The 18645-nt window shown below is 46.5% G+C and overlaps 1 protein-coding gene and 1 long non-coding RNA gene across 5 annotated transcripts; both read left to right on the forward strand.

Moving 5' to 3' along the window:
- Window positions 1-411: 411 nt before the first annotated feature.
- On the forward strand, window positions 412-7461 carry LOC143855540 (uncharacterized). The gene is made up of 2 exons (XR_013237906.1): window positions 412-863; window positions 3888-7461. It is a non-coding gene; the product is annotated as an uncharacterized LOC143855540 (long non-coding RNA).
- A 2108-nt stretch (window positions 7462-9569) lies between these two features.
- On the forward strand, window positions 9570-15976 carry LOC143855551 (uncharacterized). Of its 4 annotated transcripts, none has more exons than XM_077365703.1 (3): window positions 14023-14467; window positions 14576-15091; window positions 15187-15976. In XM_077365703.1, exon 3 carries the CDS (start codon window positions 15208-15210, stop codon window positions 15685-15687), a length of 480 nt encoding a protein of 159 aa, XP_077221818.1. In that variant the 5' UTR covers window positions 14023-14467; window positions 14576-15091; window positions 15187-15207; the 3' UTR covers window positions 15688-15976. The 4 variants fall into 3 exon arrangements, 3 of the variants coding, with proteins under 3 accessions (XP_077221819.1, XP_077221818.1, XP_077221820.1); XR_013237929.1 differs by lacking the exons at window positions 14023-14467; window positions 14576-15091; window positions 15187-15976 and adding exons at window positions 9570-10021; window positions 12188-13765; XM_077365704.1 differs by lacking the exons at window positions 14023-14467; window positions 14576-15091 and adding an exon at window positions 9572-10021.
- The last annotated feature ends 2669 nt before the right edge of the window (window positions 15977-18645 follow it).

Consider the following 18645-nt stretch of genomic DNA (forward strand, 5'->3'; position numbering starts at 1 on the left):
TGGTGAAAGAATATCGTGACGAAAGCATTTATGGGAGCTTTGGGGTACGAGAGGACGTGCTGTCTCGTCCGGCGGTTCCTTCCCGAGGAATTGTGTTGCCATTACGCGGCGCCGCTCAGTCATTCAATAGGAAACGAACACACGGATGGTAATCGCTTCGTTTTCCTACCCCAGGGTTTCCCATGGGGTTTTATAAGGGGTGAGCTCTCCTGTTTTCATGCGGATTGCCTTTTGTTCTTTGTCGTTGTAGACACCCACATTTTGCTTTACTTTAACCAACAATAACCTAATATATGTTTTAGGTCATTAATATCTTGATCTGACTTTACGGATCATCAATCGGGACAAAATAAGATAGGGTCACTTCATAGCCCGAACCCTGATTCCATTCCGAGACCCGATTTCCGTAAATCGTTAGATCAATGGCAGATCTTGACCTGGGTCTAACCATCCAAAACCACCTAACCTCTCCTCTCATCCTAACCATCCAAACCTCACCTAACCTCACCTAACCTCTCCTCTCATCCTAACCATCCAAACCTCACCTAACCTCACCTAACCTCACCTAACCACCTAACCTCACCTAACCTTACCTAACCTCACCTAACCTCACCTAACCTCCTATCCCATTCTCCTATAAATACCCTCTCATCCCACCATCCAAAAAAAAGAAGAAAAAGAACCCCTCTCTTAGAAAATTCATCCCTCTCCCTCATCTCTTCAAGGGTTCGGCCATCCTTGCCGGATCGGGTGATTTTATACGTTGGGTGATATATATCAAAAGCAGTCATTATCAAGCAAGGAATCATCTTCAAGGAATTACCATCAAAGAAAAATCAAACACAAAGTGGGTTTCCAAAGAGGTAGGCATTTATTTCAATTCTATGTAGGGTCTGTTTTCATGCATATCTTTTACTTTAAAAGAAAAACCATGTTAGGAAGCATGTAGGGTCTGTTTTCCCCCTGGTTAGCCTCTGGTTAGACCCTGGTTGCACCCAGGTTCGCTGCTGGTTGCACCCAGGTTCGATGCTGGTTGCACCCTGGTTCCCTACTGATTCGCACCCTGGTTCCCTGCTGGTTGCACCCTGGTTCCCTACTGGTTCGCACCCTGGTTCCCTACTGGTTCGCACCCTGCTTCCCTGCTGGTTGCACCCTGGTTCCCTACTGGTTCGCACCCTGGTTCGATATTGGTTCGCACCCTGGTTCCCTGCTGGTTCGCACTCTGGTTAGACCCTGGTTGCACCCAGGTTCGCTGCTGGTTGCACCCAGGTTCCCTGCTGGTTGCACCCTGGTTCCCCTGCTGGTTCGCACCCTGGTTCCCTGCTGGTTCGCACCCGGGTTCCCTGCTGGTTCGCACCCTGGTGCACCCTGGTCCGCACCCTGGTTTGTACCCTGCTTCCTCCTAGTTAGACCATGGCTAGTCTCGGGTTTGCTCCTAACTTAGACCCGACTCACTTGACCCTAACCATTAACCCAATCCAACCAAGTCATATCCCAACACAATCCGAGTCGCATGTCTGAATCCATTTGGCCGAATCTCATAAGCCCGCCCACTTTGAATTCCGAAAATTCAAACCCTTGATGATTCCAATATGCTCAATTCTTTGATGCAAATTCCCAATTCCAAAATCCCATTGCTATATCAATGTTTTTGAATCTCAAGTCCAATGCTCAAATACAAACCCGATTCCTGATCCAAATACCAAACCTGTTTTCCAAAATCCAAGCAACCTCCCCAGCGGAACTACGTGTGGCTTGATCCCCATCGCGGGGTACGTAGGCAATTTGGCACTCCCAAGTTCAGTCGCACCTTTCTCTATCTTTCTCATTCCCTCACACTATTTCATCATCTCTTCCATCCCTTTTTTCACTAACCTCGAGAATTTAAATCGATTTGTCTTGTGTCTTTCAGAACCGTTGGATCACGGTTTCCGTCGTAAGGACCCTTAAAGCCCAATTTAGGAACACTGGTGTCGTGTCGTGTCCTAAGTTTTAGGGAGTCCTAGAGTTAGGAGTCCGGCCTCATCACGGACGCTTGCTATGTATAGCAACCGTGCCATAGGTCTAGTTACACTAGTCACCCAATCTTTCCCTAGGACAAGCCTAGTAAACTAGGATGTAAGGCAAACCTGCATTAGTTTAAGGGACCATTTGCATTTAGATGAGAATCATATAGCATCTTAGATGAAATCCTAAGATAATAAAATCTTCAACTTGAATTAAATAACTTCTCCTAAAACTGTTGAAACAGTCAATCCCGTCTAGGTCGGTGTCTTAGTTGAGTTAGGCATATGTAACTTAGCTTAGGTGCACCGAACTACGTCGACTCTGATCCCAGTGAGGCTTGGGTACGTAGGCAGCTTGGATGTCTGATGGCATACCACCCGCGAGTCGGCACCACAAACAAATTGTGGTGTTTTGTATATTAATTTTCTTGTAAATGCTTAATCAAATCACTTAGGACTTTCCATGAAATTAGAATTTTAGGAGAACTTTCACTTAGATTGAATCCAGACAAATTAATAAATCAAGATACACATTTAGGATTCACATTGAAATTAGATCATAGGATGCATGTCACTTAGTTCGCACATTAACATAGAGTTGAATGAGCCATTTAAAATAAATTTAAAAGAGTTAGCTTTTGGAATCGAAGACCGATTATCGGGCAAGAATGGTGCATGTGGCGGATAACTCCCCATACCTTCCATTCTCGTAACCAGGTAGCGAGTCTAGATTTCTGGTTAATTACGGGTCCTAGATCCCACATCTAGGTGGCGACTCTGTCAGTCTCTTTCGTGTGGAATTCGGATTGCCTTAGTGATCCCAAGTTCACAGGAAAGATTAATTCAAATCAATAATAAAATGCACACGCCAATCGCGTGGATACGAGAGACCAAGAGAGAGAGAGCGGCGGCTCGCGCCCCACACCCCTCTCGCGGGATCAGGGTACCACAGTCTGGCGACTCTGCTGGGGACCACCTAACTTCATTAAAATTTCAAAAGATAATTCATTTGAATTTAATTTAACTGGCTCATAAAAACTCTATACTTGTTAGATTAGTTTGTCTTGTTTTATTTTCTCATCACATTTTACTCGAACTTAACCTAACAAAACCTGAGGGCATCATAGATTGCGCAAACATATTGCACACACTTACATCACTTGCATCTAAACTCTTGCATCTCACGTGCACACACGTCCTATTTTAGGAACCCGGAGTGTTATCTAGCATGGTTGACTGGGATTTCATCACCTGGTGCCTCTGTGCTATAGAAGCATTCCACCCTTAGCCTAGTACCTTTATGGTACGTAAACGGATCTCTTGTTCACGTACTGATACGCCGGACACTGGTACAGTATATCGAACAGGGATTCGCGCTAAGGGAACTCTTGGCCTTAACCCTAGATTAACCCACACATGCATGTAGTATACGAACACATGTGCATCATGTGTGTGAGCCTAGTTTAGGATATCCTACCCATTGGTGTCTAGATTAGGCCGTGGTCCATCTTCCAATGGTCACGACCGGTCCTTAGATACACGAACAAAGTCATGAGTCGAGATTCTCTCTCCACTCCGATAGATTAGGATTAGGGTTGATGCCTTCAGGTAACACTGATAAAATGTGAAAAAAAAAAAAAAAATTTCCCTTTGGGTTAGGATATAAATCCCATAATTTTCAAAGATCTCATAGGATTAGTCATTCATGATCTATCCGTTGAAAGCAATCTTATGCTATCTCATCTAATCTTTTGATCGTGCGTCTTTCGTTCTTCTGTCATACGATTCGATCGTATCTTCATGCCATCCCCTAACTGGCAGATGCAGAATCTCACAATCTTTCGATTATGCGTTCTCATGATCTGATCATGCCTGGTCCAGATAATCCAATCTTGCTTGTACCCCTGGTCTGTTCCTCCTCTAGGGGCTACCTTTTTCAAGATTATTTTGCTAAGTCCTTCAGAGTTCACTCTCAGAATCATTGAGCTAGGGGCATTTCCCTATGCGAATCAGTCATCATTGTCCAAAATTGAAAGTATCAGCCATGATGATGTTCAGAACGAACCAGCCTTCGCCGAGCCTTCAACGCCAAACAGTTGCAGCAGTTAAAGTTTTAGTCACTTACTATTTTATGTTGAGTCAGTCATCATGGTCAGTATAATTGTTGAGTCCGGTCTTACAGTTAAAGGTCAATGCCTAGTCCAGGCAAGTTATCTTCTGTTTCTCTTTCTTATTTAGAGTTGTGAATCGTGAGCATGTTCAGGATAGGTCGTCTGATGTAATAGCTTTTCTTTAAATAAAATTTCAGTCAGTTCCAAAAAGTTCACTTGTGTCTGTTCTTAAGTGTGCTTCTGATCTTAAAATAAGACTCCCTCCTCAAATGAGGACAAAATTGACGAAACTCCACTTGAGTCACAGCAATTACTTGAACGAGAGGAGGAGCGCCAATCCCAACCTTTCAAAGATGAAATTGAAATGATAAACACTGGCACTGAAACTTTGATTCAGTGAATGCCGATTGAAAATACATTACCCTCTAAAGAGTGTGAAGAATTGATAAAATTATTTCAAGAATAAGAAGATTGTCTAGAAAAGCTACAACCGATACCAGGGGCAAGACATAGATGGAAAGCTCAAAGAAAATGAAGAAAGTGAGAAGATATATGCTATACAAGGGGCATAGAGTGGAAACAACTTTCATATTTCCAATCAATGACCTTGGTTCTCAAATTCATAAAGCCAACAAATTCAAGATGAAAAGTTCAAGAGCAAACAATGAAAAGTGATCATCAGATATCGAGAGTATGAATCCATAGATGGAGGATGTCAAAGAACAAGTTTCGCTCTATGAAAGTCAAAAGCACGTATTAGAATCTTGAAAGAAGAAGATCCATTATCTCTTACCTGGAAATGCCGTCAAACTCCGCGAAAAAAAAAACAAAAGAGAAAAAAAAAAATAATCAGTACCAGAGGGACTCTAGTAACCTAGATCGATTCCCAATCTGAACATCGAAAGGCCTCCTTTGGCCGATTAAATCCCAAAATCAAAACCCAATGTCAAAAGAATACCGATTTGCAAACCCTTCGAGCCTAAATCAAATTTTCTTGAAAACCCATCAAACTTGGGGCATTCCCCCGAACTACGCGAGACCTGATCCCTATACTGGGGTACGTAGGCAACTCGGTTGAACTGAGTTCGGTCCATTCAAAAAGGAAAAGAAATTCAATCCTTTCAAAAAAAAAAAAGAGAGGGACAAGTTCCAAAAGAAGAGAAGTTAATTGTTCCAGAAAGAAAAGAAAAAAGGAAAAAAATCAATTAACCTTCAAACAATTGATCTTCAAACTAGGGGCATTCGCCTTGACCTACACACGACCTGATTCCTACCTTGGGATATGTAGGCAACCTGTTCACAGGTTCGGTCGAAATCTTTGTTGAACCTTAAGCCATTCTTTGAAAAGCCCTATCCTACCTATAAAGTCCTTCTGGTGTTCAGAACTAATGAGCTAGGTCCCGAGACACAATAAAAAAAATGATGAATAAGAAAACGAACGGAGTTTGAAGATCTGCTAGACTGAAAACCTGAAAGGGCAGTCTAGGCAAAATTTAAGATCATTCCCCTGCTAAGTTGAAAACCCGAAAGGGCGGCTTAGGCAAAAGCTAAGGGGATAGCCTGCTGGATCGAAAACCTAGAATGGTGGTTCAGGCAAAAGTTAAGGCTAGCGCGGTCCGCCAAGTTAAAAACCCCGAAGAGGTGACTTGGTCACGGTAAGAGAATCAGTATAAGAAGGCAACAGCCGGTATCAAGACTGAAGATCAACTGAAGTTCAAGCAAATTCAAGTGATATCCTCAAAACTGGGGGCATTGAAGCTAAGCAATCTTAGGGGGCGTAATTAAATCCTTGAGGCATTACTGTTTTAAGGAAGAAGTCCAGTGTTTACCAATTGAAAAACTATTCCTCGAAAGGATAGACTTACCAAACAAAATATTAACTAAGTCAGAAGCATCACTGTGTTTGTCAGTATAGTCAGTCAATCTTTGTTATTCTAAGTTCACTCCTTCAGGGCTGCTCAATCCTTTGAGTAGTGCCTTTCATCTAAGTTTTCTCTTTAGAAAGAGTCAATCGTCGTTCCTATGTCCAAATGATGTAACTGTCTTGGTGAAGGAGGCCCGGCCTAGGCAGCTCCCTGCAATTATACCTGAAAGGGTTCGAGAATCTAGTCAAACAGCTACATTTCAAAGAAGATCAACTCAGAAGAGTTCAGAAGTAGAAACATCAGAAAGCCCAGCTTCCGTAAAAAGATCATACCCCAGGAAGGCACCTTAAGCTTGGAAGAGCCCCAGATGCAATGGTGGTTGAGCCAATTTCTCAGAAAGATGAACCATTAAAATTCAGAATTTCCTTCCGGTTAGTTAAATACTATCCTGGTCAAGAAATGTTCATCTAAGCACCTGTCAAAAAACAGATCCCGCTTTTCCATGTTAGAGAGCCGTTGTTCTAAATTACCAATTTCAAGTATCTTGTTCAAGGTTTCAGTTATCAAAATCCCCAGAAGACAAGACCAACAGTCTCATTGAGAAAAATCTTGTTGAAGTTTCATAAAAGTGTTCCTAATCCATTCTTGTTACTAATGGTTCTTCGTTCATAAGGTTGGTCGTCTCATCATTCGTCAAAGTCTTGGTTTCCAATATCTTTACTGGGCACGATCTATAATGTCCCCGATTTCATTGAGTTCAAAAAAAAAAAAAAAAAAAATCCAAAATTCATCAAATCCAATCCCCGATTCAAACAAATCCAATCTTACGTCAAATTCAAGTTCATGAAAAATCTCATGTCCTCTTTGAGCCCTTTTGTGAAAGGTGCCTCATTTCTCGAGTCCATTTGTGAATGGTCTCGTCTTCTCCTTGAACCCGTTTGTGAACAGGTTTCTCATTCTCTGAGTCCATTTGTGAATGCTCTAATGTCCTCTTTGAGCCCGTTTGTGAACGGTGCCTCTGTTCTCGAGGCCATTTGTGAATGGTCTCATCTTCTCCTTGAGCCCGTTTGCGGACGGTACCTCATTTTCCAAAAATAAAAAAATTTATCAAATCCAAATCCTTAATTAAAAAAAAAAAAAAAAAAAATCCAATCCTACGTCAAATTCAAGTTCATAAAAAATCTCTAAATTCTTCGAGCCCGTTTGTGAACGGGGCCTCATTTCTCAAGTCCATTTGTGAATGGTCTCGTCTTCTCCTTGAACCCGTTTGTGAACAGGTTTCTCATTCTCTGAGTCCATTTGTGAATGCTCTAATGTCCTCTTTGAGCCCGTTTGTGAACGGTGCCTCTGTTCTCGAGGCCATTTGTGAATGGTCTCATCTTCTCCTTGAGCCCGTTTGCGGACGGTACCTCATTTTCCAAAAATAAAAAAATTTATCAAATCCAAATCCTTAATTAAAAAAAAAAAAAAAAAATCCAATCCTACGTCAAATTCAAGTTCATAAAAAATCTCTAAATTCTTCGAGCCCGTTTGTGAACGGGGCCTCATTTCTCAAGTCCATTTGTGAATGGTCTCGTCTTCTCCTTGAACCCGTTTGTGAACGGTGTCTCATTCTCTGAGTCCATTTGTGAATGGTCTCATCTTCTCCTTGAGCCCGTTTGTGAACGGTGCCTCATTTTCTGAGTCCATTTGTGAATGGTCTCGTGTCCTCTTTGAGCCCGTTTGTGAACGGTGCCTCATTTCTCGAGTCCATTTGTGAATGGTCTTGTCTTCTCCTTGAGCCCGTTTGTGAACGGTGCCTCATTTCTCGAATCCATTTGTGAATGGTCTCGTCTTCTCCTTGAGCCCGTTTGTGAATGGTGCCTCATTTCTCGAGTCCATTTGTGAATGGTCTTGTCTTATCCTTGAGCCCATTTGTGAATGGCGCCTCTTTTCTCGAATCCATTTGTGAATGGTATCGTCCTCCTTGAGCCCGTTTGTGAATGGTGCCTCATTTCTCGAGTCCATTTGTGAATGGTCTTGTCTTCTCCTTGAGCCCGTTTGTGAACGGTGCCTCTTTTCTTCGAGTCCATACAACTATGGTCTCTTATCCTCTTTGAACATCATACATCTATGATGTCTCATTTCCTTGGAATCCGTACAAATACGGTATTTCATTCTCTTCGAGTCCATACAACTATGGTCTCTTATCCCCTTTGAACATCATACAACTATGATGTCTCATTTCCTTGGAATCCTTACAAATACGGTATTTCATTCTCTTCGAGTCCATACAACTATGGTCTCTTATACCCTTTGAACATCATACAACTATGATGTCTCATTTCCTTGGAATCCGTACAAATACGGTATTTCATTCTCTTCGAGTCCATACAACTATGGTCTCTTATCCCCTTTGAACATCATACAACTATGATGTCTCATTTCCTTGGAATCCGTACAAATACGGTATTTCATTCTCTTCAAGTCCATACAACTATGGTCTCTTATCCTCTTTGAACATCATACAACTATGATGTCTCATTTCCTTGGAATCCGTACAAATACGGTATTTCATTCTCTTCGAGTCCATACAACTTTGATCTCTTATCCCCTTTGAGCATCATACAACTATGATGTCTCATTTCCTTGGAATCCTTACAAATACGGTATTTCATTCTCTTCGAGTCCATACAACTATGGTCTCTTATACCCTTTGAACATCATACAACTATGATGTCTCATTTCCTTGGAATCCGTACAAATACGGTATTTCATTCTCTTCGAGTCCATACAACTATGGTCTCTTATACCCTTTGAACATCATACAACTATGATGTCTCATTTCCTTGGAATCCGTACAAATACGGTATTTCATTCTCTTCGAGTCCATACAACTATGGTCTCTTATCCCCTTTGAACATCATACAACTATGATGTCTCATTTCCTTGGAATCCGTACAAATACGGTATTTCATTCTCTTCAAGTCCATACAACAATGATCTCTTATACCCTTTGAACATCATACAACTATGATGTCTCATTTCCTTGGAATCCGTATAAATACGGTATTTTATCTAGCCCAAGCCCATTCAAAAATGATGCTGCATTTTCATTAAGAATCTTTCAAAAGTCATCCATTATTCTCTCTGAGACCATTTGAAAATGACGTCTCATTTCCTCTGAAGCTGTTCAAAAGCGATATTCCTTTCCCTCCGAAAATCCATTTGAAAATGGTATCCCATTTCTCTCGTTGCCAGCGGCACCGCAGCGGGTTTGTTTTATTGCATTCCAATTCTAGGATTTCATCTAAGGTCTTGCATTATATTAGGTTGCATTGTGTTTAGGGGGTTCCTTTGTCGATTAAAGTTACGCAAAATGGTTCTGTCATTTTAACTTTGGTATTCGATGACTACGTCGTCTCTACCAAAGAGGGGCATCTGTAGACACCCACATTTTGCTTTACTTTAACCAACAATAACCTAATATATGTTTTAGGTCATTAATATCTTGATCTGACTTTACGGATCATCAATCGGGACAAAATAAGATAGGGTCACTTCATAGCCCGAACCCTGATTCCATTCCGAGACCCGATTTCCGTAAATCGTTAGATCAATGGCAGATCTTGACCTGGGTCTAACCATCCAAAACCACCTAACCTCTCCTCTCATCCTAACCATCCAAACCTCACCTAACCTCACCTAACCTCTCCTCTCATCCTAACCATCCAAACCTCACCTAACCTCACCTAACCTCACCTAACCACCTAACCTCACCTAACCTTACCTAACCTCACCTAACCTCACCTAACCTCCTATCCCATTCTCCTATAAATACCCTCTCATCCCACCATCCAAAAAAAAGAAGAAAAAGAACCCCTCTCTTAGAAAATTCATCCCTCTCCCTCATCTCTTCAAGGGTTCGGCCATCCTTGCCGGATCGGGTGATTTTATACGTTGGGTGATATATATCAAAAGCAGTCATTATCAAGCAAGGAATCATCTTCAAGGAATTACCATCAAAGAAAAATCAAACACAAAGTGGGTTTCCAAAGAGGTAGGCATTTATTTCAATTCTATGTAGGGTCTGTTTTCATGCATATCTTTTACTTTAAAAGAAAAACCATGTTAGGAAGCATGTAGGGTCTGTTTTCCCCCTGGTTAGCCTCTGGTTAGACCCTGGTTGCACCCAGGTTCGCTGCTGGTTGCACCCAGGTTCGATGCTGGTTGCACCCTGGTTCCCTACTGATTCGCACCCTGGTTCCCTGCTGGTTGCACCCTGGTTCCCTACTGGTTCGCACCCTGGTTCCCTACTGGTTCGCACCCTGCTTCCCTGCTGGTTGCACCCTGGTTCCCTACTGGTTCGCACCCTGGTTCGATATTGGTTCGCACCCTGGTTCCCTGCTGGTTCGCACTCTGGTTAGACCCTGGTTGCACCCAGGTTCGCTGCTGGTTGCACCCAGGTTCCCTGCTGGTTGCACCCTGGTTCCCCTGCTGGTTCGCACCCTGGTTCCCTGCTGGTTCGCACCCGGGTTCCCTGCTGGTTCGCACCCTGGTGCACCCTGGTCCGCACCCTGGTTTGTACCCTGCTTCCTCCTAGTTAGACCATGGCTAGTCTCGGGTTTGCTCCTAACTTAGACCCGACTCACTTGACCCTAACCATTAACCCAATCCAACCAAGTCATATCCCAACACAATCCGAGTCGCATGTCTGAATCCATTTGGCCGAATCTCATAAGCCCGCCCACTTTGAATTCCGAAAATTCAAACCCTTGATGATTCCAATATGCTCAATTCTTTGATGCAAATTCCCAATTCCAAAATCCCATTGCTATATCAATGTTTTTGAATCTCAAGTCCAATGCTCAAATACAAACCCGATTCCTGATCCAAATACCAAACCTGTTTTCCAAAATCCAAGCAACCTCCCCAGCGGAACTACGTGTGGCTTGATCCCCATCGCGGGGTACGTAGGCAATTTGGCACTCCCAAGTTCAGTCGCACCTTTCTCTATCTTTCTCATTCCCTCACACTATTTCATCATCTCTTCCATCCCTTTTTTCACTAACCTCGAGAATTTAAATCGATTTGTCTTGTGTCTTTCAGAACCGTTGGATCACGGTTTCCGTCGTAAGGACCCTTAAAGCCCAATTTAGGAACACCGGTGTCGTGTCGTGTCCTAAGTTTTAGGGAGTCCTAGAGTTAGGAGTCCGGCCTCATCACGGACGCTTGCTATGTATAGCAACCGTGCCATAGGTCTAGTTACACTAGTCACCCAATCTTTCCCTAGGACAAGCCTAGTAAACTAGGATGTAAGGCAAACCTGCATTAGTTTAAGGGACCATTTGCATTTAGATGAGAATCATATAGCATCTTAGATGAAATCCTAAGATAATAAAATCTTCAACTTGAATTAAATAACTTCTCCTAAAACTGTTGAAACAGTCAATCCCGTCTAGGTCGGTGTCTTAGTTGAGTTAGGCATATGTAACTTAGCTTAGGTGCACCGAACTACGTCGACTCTGATCCCAGTGAGGCTTGGGTACGTAGGCAGCTTGGATGTCTGATGGCATACCACCCGCGAGTCGGCACCACAAACAAATTGTGGTGTTTTGTATATTAATTTTCTTGTAAATGCTTAATCAAATCACTTAGGACTTTCCATGAAATTAGAATTTTAGGAGAACTTTCACTTAGATTGAATCCAGACAAATTAATAAATCAAGATACACATTTAGGATTCACATTGAAATTAGATCATAGGATGCATGTCACTTAGTTCGCACATTAACATAGAGTTGAATGAGCCATTTAAAATAAATTTAAAAGAGTTAGCTTTTGGAATCGAAGACCGATTATCGGGCAAGAATGGTGCATGTGGCGGATAACTCCCCATACCTTCCATTCTCGTAACCAGGTAGCGAGTCTAGATTTCTGGTTAATTACGGGTCCTAGATCCCACATCTAGGTGGCGACTCTGTCAGTCTCTTTCGTGTGGAATTCGGATTGCCTTAGTGATCCCAAGTTCACAGGAAAGATTAATTCAAATCAATAATAAAATGCACACGCCAATCGCGTGGATACGAGAGACCAAGAGAGAGAGAGCGGCGGCTCGCGCCCCACACCCCTCTCGCGGGATCAGGGTACCACAGTCGTTCGTTTTTTTTTTTTGCTTTCTTCCGGCCTTTCTTCAGGCTTGTCAGAGATGTCGTCGTCTTTCCAGGGTCTCTCTATTAGCGGTGGGGGAGAGTTGCTACCGAGGGGAGTCCTCCCAGCAGTCCCGAGAGTAACCCCGACGGGTTGGGGCCTCGGCAAACGATTCCTGAGAGGAACCCGCCTCCAGGGTTTTCCCCGCGTTCTCCCCTTCCTCCGTTTTACGAGAGGGACTCCCATGAAGCTTTTGTCCATCGCCACCGGTTGTTCTTCTCCCATGTCCATCGTAGGGAAATGGCGGTTTGCAGTCGAATGATTGACATGGATCGGGAGATTGCGGCCCTGCGGGCGGAGAATGATTTGCTGAGGAATCGGGTGCGCTGGCTAAATGACCAGGCCCGATTTGCTGAGAGTCGCCGCTGGGGGAGTTCTTCGGAGGGGGAGCAGAGTGATAAGGAGCTCTCCGATGCGGAGAACTCTTTTAGCGGCCAATCGTGCTGAGCCGGAGGTGGCGGGATGAGTAGGATTTTGGAGGAAGCCTCTTTTTTTTTGTTAGGGGCCTTGGGGGTCAGGGCCTGCGTGCCTTCTGTTTTTACCCCCATCCTCTTTTGTAGGCCCGTGGGCCAGAAGGAAGTAGTTTATGAATGGCTCTTTTTTTTTCTTTTTTTTTCTGCTTCTTACAACTTATGTCTTATGTTTGCTTTCTCCTTGCGTGTTTGCTTTCCCGCGCGATCCGAGTCTTTTTGTTGCGTTTGGGATTATTTATTATTTTTTTGGTGGCACCGTGTGTCGGGTCTTCGTGACTTGCTCTGAGCCTTTCTTGGCCTTACGCAGTATTTTCCACCACACAGATCCGCATACCGTCCCCTTGTGAAGGGTCTCGAGCCCTTTGCCATCGAACGTGGTTTTGTCCATCTTGTGGATATGTATGCCGGACCCTTGTGACGGGTCCCGAACCCTTTGCCGTCGAACGTGGTCTTTTCCATCTAGTGGATTTCTATGCCGGGCCCTTGTGATGGGTCCGAATCTTTTGCTGTTGAGTGCGGTGAGGGTTTAAGGATGGCTTGCTGGGGAAGTCACGTAGGGGTAGGGGCGTCTTTTCCGTGTGGGATTTTTGGCGGTTCCCTCGGGTTTCCCAATCGGCGCCACGTGTGGGTGTCCCATCGATTTAGAAAAGGAGGGAAATCAAACGACGTGTGTCGAAACCCTAGCCCTTTTTAAAGCCTTTTGGGGATTTCCTTCTTTGCTTTATTTCTTCGTCTTCCTCGGGTTAAACGGGTTTTCCTCCGTGGCGATTTTTCTGCCCATTGCTTGCTCATCAACCTTTTTCCGGTGAGTTCTGTGTCTTTTTTTATCATCCATTTGATAGTTTACGATGTCTGTTGCGACTGTACCTCAGAGCTCTTCTTCTGAGTCGGTAGAAGTAGTGGCGAGGGCTCCGCCGAGAAAAAGGAGGCGGTTATCTGTAGAGGGTGAGGGCGGCGTCTCTGAAGATGTACGGCAGCCCACGGAGTTGAGAGATAGCTCCGGGACCTCTGGGTCATCGGTGGGGGCCGTTCCTTCGGAATCTCTGGCTCGAGTTTCTTCTGCTCGTGAGGCGGAGACTGGGGATATTCGATCTGGTGCCGTTATTCGTCCCGGTCGGGTGGCGTGTTTCAGGAACACTTTGGGAGAAGGGGCGGGGGAGAAAATTAGGAGGGAGTTCCACATTCCCGATGATTATGGGATTAGGGTTCCTTCCTTTGTAGAGGGGGTGTGTGGAGGTACCACTGAGGAAGAGGTAGCTTTCTACGTGGAGGCTTTTCGGGCGGGGTTAGGTTCCCGCTCTTGGGCATTATAGTGGAGGCCCTCGAGTTTTACCGGGTGGCCCCCTCCCAACTTGCGCCTAATAGTTGGCGCACTCTCTTGGCCTTTGTGGCCAAGGCGGGTCTTCACAAGGTTCAGCCTACCCTTCCGCTGCTCCGGGCCTGTGTTGTCCTTAGCCCATTGGTGAAGGGGGAGGACAGCTGGCTATATCTGACCCAGCGTCCTCAGGTGAAAATGGCGGCGAACTTGCCTTCCTCCATCAAAAAGTGGAAGGAGGAGTATGTGTTCATCACCCCTCCGTCGGACGCCGGCTGGGACTTTCCTCAGTCTTGGAGGCGCTCCGTTGAGTGGCGAAGGAAGTCCCTCCCCGACGAGTTTGGCTATAGCAAGTTTGACTTGGGGAAGCTTGCCTTTGGGGAGGCTATTGACATTTCCGAGTTTAGATGGGAGAGGAGCTTGAAGAGGTTTGGTTTGCTGGGAGCGGTGGAGAGGAGGACCTGCTGTATGGGCGAGGGAACGGGGGAGAGTTCCGCCAGCCGTCGTGGTGAGCGCCTCTCCTCTTTCTCCCTCTCTGTTTCTCCCTTTTTTTTCTCTTATTTTTTTGTTGCTTTCCTTCATTCTGAGCGGTCGTTGTTTTCCTGTTTTTTGGCAGGAGGTATGTCTTCCTCCGGTGACGCTGGGAAGGGGAAAGGAGTTGCGGTGGTGACGAAGGGTCCGATGAGTCACAAGAAGATCCCTTCTGATTTTATGGCCGCGGCCAGGCTGGGCCGGTCGCAAGCGAAACTCGCGGCATCCGTGACTTCTAGCCCCTCTGTTTGAGCGGTCGGAGAAAAGGGGGTGGCTAGGCTTTTTCCTTCGGAGTCGGAGCCGTCCGCCAAGAGGGCTGGCCCTTTTAGCGCTCGACAGGGGGATGCTGTTCGTGTGGCGCGTTCTCCTGCCTTTGCGGAGGATGTGCCAAGTCGGATGGAGGGGGCGGTTATGACCAAACTTCTTCTGGAACGGGTGGTGCTTCCTCCGCAGAGCTTCCAGGCGCGAGGAGAGCGTTCTTGCGAATCCCCGGGTTGGGGTGGAGCTGGGGGTGACGACCGCCCTTCCTGGCGACGAGGCTGAGCTGGAGGGCTATGATCGTAGGGCCCTTGGGGCTCAGTATTTTCAATCAACATCTTGCGTAAGTACCGGGTGGCCGGTTCTTTGTTTGTACGTTTCTCTCTTTGCCATTTTGAGAACGTATGTTGGAAATTTTCTGATAGGTTGCTTTTGCAGTCCCAGAGCTATGCCAGGAGGATGGTGCAGTACCTGCTCGAGGATGAGCCTGAGATAAGTGCCTTTGAGGAGCGAAACCGGCAGCTAAGCGAGGACTTGGATAGAGCCCGGGCGGAGAAAGCGACCTTTGATGATACTGTCGCTCGACTTCGGGAAGACCTCCGGACAACCATAGAGGGGAGAAGTCGTGCGGCGGACAAATTGGCGGTGGCTCGTCGAACGCATGCCCAGGAACTGGCGGAGGCGCGGGAGGAATGGCGTGGTTCAGTGGAGTTCCTCAGGGCTGCGGCCGTGTTTAGTGTGGATGTTGAGATTAATGCTTTCGCTGAATGCCGGCAGCGTGTTCAGGAGGTTGATCCTTCCTTTCCCCTTGACAGACTGATGCATGAGGCGGAGGTCGATCCTCCGCACGTACCAGTAGAGGCAACGGAGCTGGTTGGAGAGGAGGTGGCTGCCCTGACGGATCCGGTGGTCCCTGAGACCTCTGAGGGGGCTCAGTGATGCCAGGATGTATTTTGGACCGTATATTTTACTTTTTCCTGCGGGTTCTGTAATAACTTTTGAATTCTCCTTCTTTTCTTCCTCTTTTCTGCTTTCTTTTTTTCTTTTTATATACGATGTGCTCCGGGTTATCTGAGCCTTTTAGTATTGAATTTCAATCTGACCGTCGAGAGTATTTCTGGTGCACCCCGTGGGGTGTCTTTTTTGCGGAAGGACTATCTTCCCCTCGAGTGATCAGTTCGGGGTTAATGGGTCCCGCCTGCCATTTAAGGGTAGGTCTTGTCTTCATGGGGAGCGTTTTAGGGTATTCTCGGGGGGATCAGCCCCGATGCTACCTCTGTCTCGCTCCCTGTCTTCTTTCGGGTCCCTCGTTTTATTATGGGCCGGAAAGTGGAGATACGTATGGCTTTAAGTAGAAACGTTATTCCATTGATTCGTTTAAGGAGAAAATACATCTTTGCTTCTAGAGACACAAAAAGAAACAAACAAACATTCGTCATGCTTTTAAAGAAAAACACGGAACTTACCCTGTCTTTTTACTGGTAAAATTCTCGGAGGTTGTCCATGCTCCAGCTTCGAGGGACTGGGGTCCCGTCGAGGCGTTCTAGTTGGTAGGCCCCGGGGCGGAGTGCTCGAACGACCCTGCACGGTCTTTCCCATTTAGGAGCGAGTTTTCCGATGTTGCGGGGGTCGGATACCTCCGCACGCCGTAGCACCAGGTCTCTGGGCTTTACCGAGCGCTTTTTTACCCGGGCGTTGTAGTACCGTGCCACCTTTTGCTGGTAGGAGGCGGTTCGGAGAAGAGCTTGCTCTCTTTTTTCGAGCACGAGATCGAGGGTGTTCCGGAGAAGCTCGGAATTTCCCTGTTGGGGGACCAATTTCTAGCGGAATGACCGCTTCGGCCCCGAAGGTTAAGCTGAAAAGGGATTCTCCAGTCGCGGTCCGCGGCGTCATTCGATAGGCCTAGAGGACGCTAGGGAGCGTCTCTACCCAGTTTTTTCCGGCTTCTCCCAGTCGCTTCTTGAGGCTCTGAAGCAGGATCCTGTTAGTTACCTCTACCTGCCCGTTGGCCTGTGGGTGTGCTATGAAGGCGAAACGATGTTCGATGCTTAGGTTATCGCAGAATTCAGCACTAGCGAACTGGGGACCGTTGTCTGTTACAAGTGTCTTTGGAATGCCGAAACGGCACACCACGTCGTGATAGAAGAACTTCTCCGTCCCCTTGGAATTAGGTTTTACCACGGCTTTGACTTCGACCCATTTGGTGAAGTAGTCGATGGCGACGTACAACATTGTATGCCCCCCCTGGGCTTTTGGGAAGGGTCCGAGTAGATCCATGCCCCACATGGCAAAAGGCAGGGGCCCTGCTATCGCGGTGTATGGTGTGGCAGGTTGGCGGGGGGTGGTCGCGTACCTTTGGCATGGGCTGCACTTCTTGACGAACTCCTTGGCGTCCCTGAGGATCGTAGGCCAGAAGTAGCCGTGCCTCACGATTTTCTGAGCGAGAGTCCTGCCGCCTCCATGGTCTCCGCAGATCCCTTCATGTACTTCTCGTAGCGCGTAGTCTGATTCGGAGGGCACCAGGCATCGGAGGTACGGCCTTGTGTGTGACCGTTTGTAGAGCCTGGGCCCGTGGACCACGTAGTGGACGGCTCTTGCAGTTACGCGCCGGGCTTCCAGCTTATCTCTGGGCAGTATACTGTCTTTCAGGTATCGCATGATGGGGTCCATCCAGTTTGGTCCAGGTGGAATCTCCAAAACTTACACCTCGTCGATGCTGGGGTGGGGCAGTATTTCTGTGAGCACGGTGCCGAAGTCATGGGTCTCTTCGGCGGCAATTTTTGATAATGTATCCGCTCGATTGTTCATGTCTCGCGGTACCTGGAGGATCTCTACCTCTCCCATTCCCTGCAGCTTTTCTTAGACCTTCTGGAGGTATCTCTTCATCCTGAGGCCTTTGGCTTCGTATATTCCGTTCACTTGGTTGACGACGAGCTAGGAGTCGCTATGGACTTTTAACTTTCCCGCGCCGAGCTCCGCGGCTAGATTCAGTCCTGCCAGTAAGGCTTCGTATTCAGCTTCATTGTTGGAGGCTTTGAAATATAACCTGAGGGCGTACTCCAGCGTAAATCCTTCTGGGCCGTGGAGGACCACTCCCGCCCCGTGCCCTTTTTTCCCGGCTGAGCCGTCAACGTGCAGGGTCCAATGAACATCGTTGCTTTGCCTGACTGAGTCTGGTGCGACGTCGTTGCGAGCCGTCTGTTCGGTGGGGCCCTTGTCATCCTCCATTGTTGCTGGTTCCACGGCCAAGGCCGTGGATTCCACTATAAAGTCAGCGAGGGCTTGGGATTTGATAGCTGGCCTCGGGCGGACCTGTATGTCGAATTCTCCCAACTCGACGGCCCAACTTACCATCCTACCCGAGGTCTCTGGTTTTTGGAGAATCTTCCTCACGGGTTGGTCGGTTAGAAGCACAATGGGGTGGGCCTGGAAGTAGGGGCGGAGTTTTCGGGCGGCGCTGACGACTGCGAGGGCGAACTTTTCTATGTTTAGGTATCGGATTTTTGCGCCTGGAATAGCTTATTTACGAGCCGCTGGTAGGTGGCGCCCGCGTTTTTTAAACCGAAAGGCATAACAATGTAGCAGTAGACGCCCTGATCGGTGATAAACGCTGTTTTCGGGATGTCTGGCTCGTGCATTTTGACTAATTGTAGCCTGAGAACGCATCCAAGAAGGTGAGAAGTTCGTGCCCGGATGTGGCGTCGATGAGTTGGTCTATGCGCGGGAGGGGGTAGGGGTCCTTTGAGCAGGCCCGGTTTAGGTCTGTAAAGTCTATACAGGCCCGCCAGCCTCCACTAGGTTTCTTGACCATGACAACGTTTGACAGCCACTCGGGATACCAGATTTCTTTGATGAACCCGGCTTGTAGTAGCTTTTCCACTTCGGCCTTTATGTGAA

The sequence above is a fragment of the Tasmannia lanceolata genome, unplaced genomic scaffold (assembly GCF_043159265.1).
Source record: "Tasmannia lanceolata isolate RefF3 unplaced genomic scaffold, GAP_Taslan_0.1 ptg000021l, whole genome shotgun sequence".
Classification (NCBI taxonomy): Eukaryota; Viridiplantae; Streptophyta; class Magnoliopsida; order Canellales; family Winteraceae; genus Tasmannia; species Tasmannia lanceolata.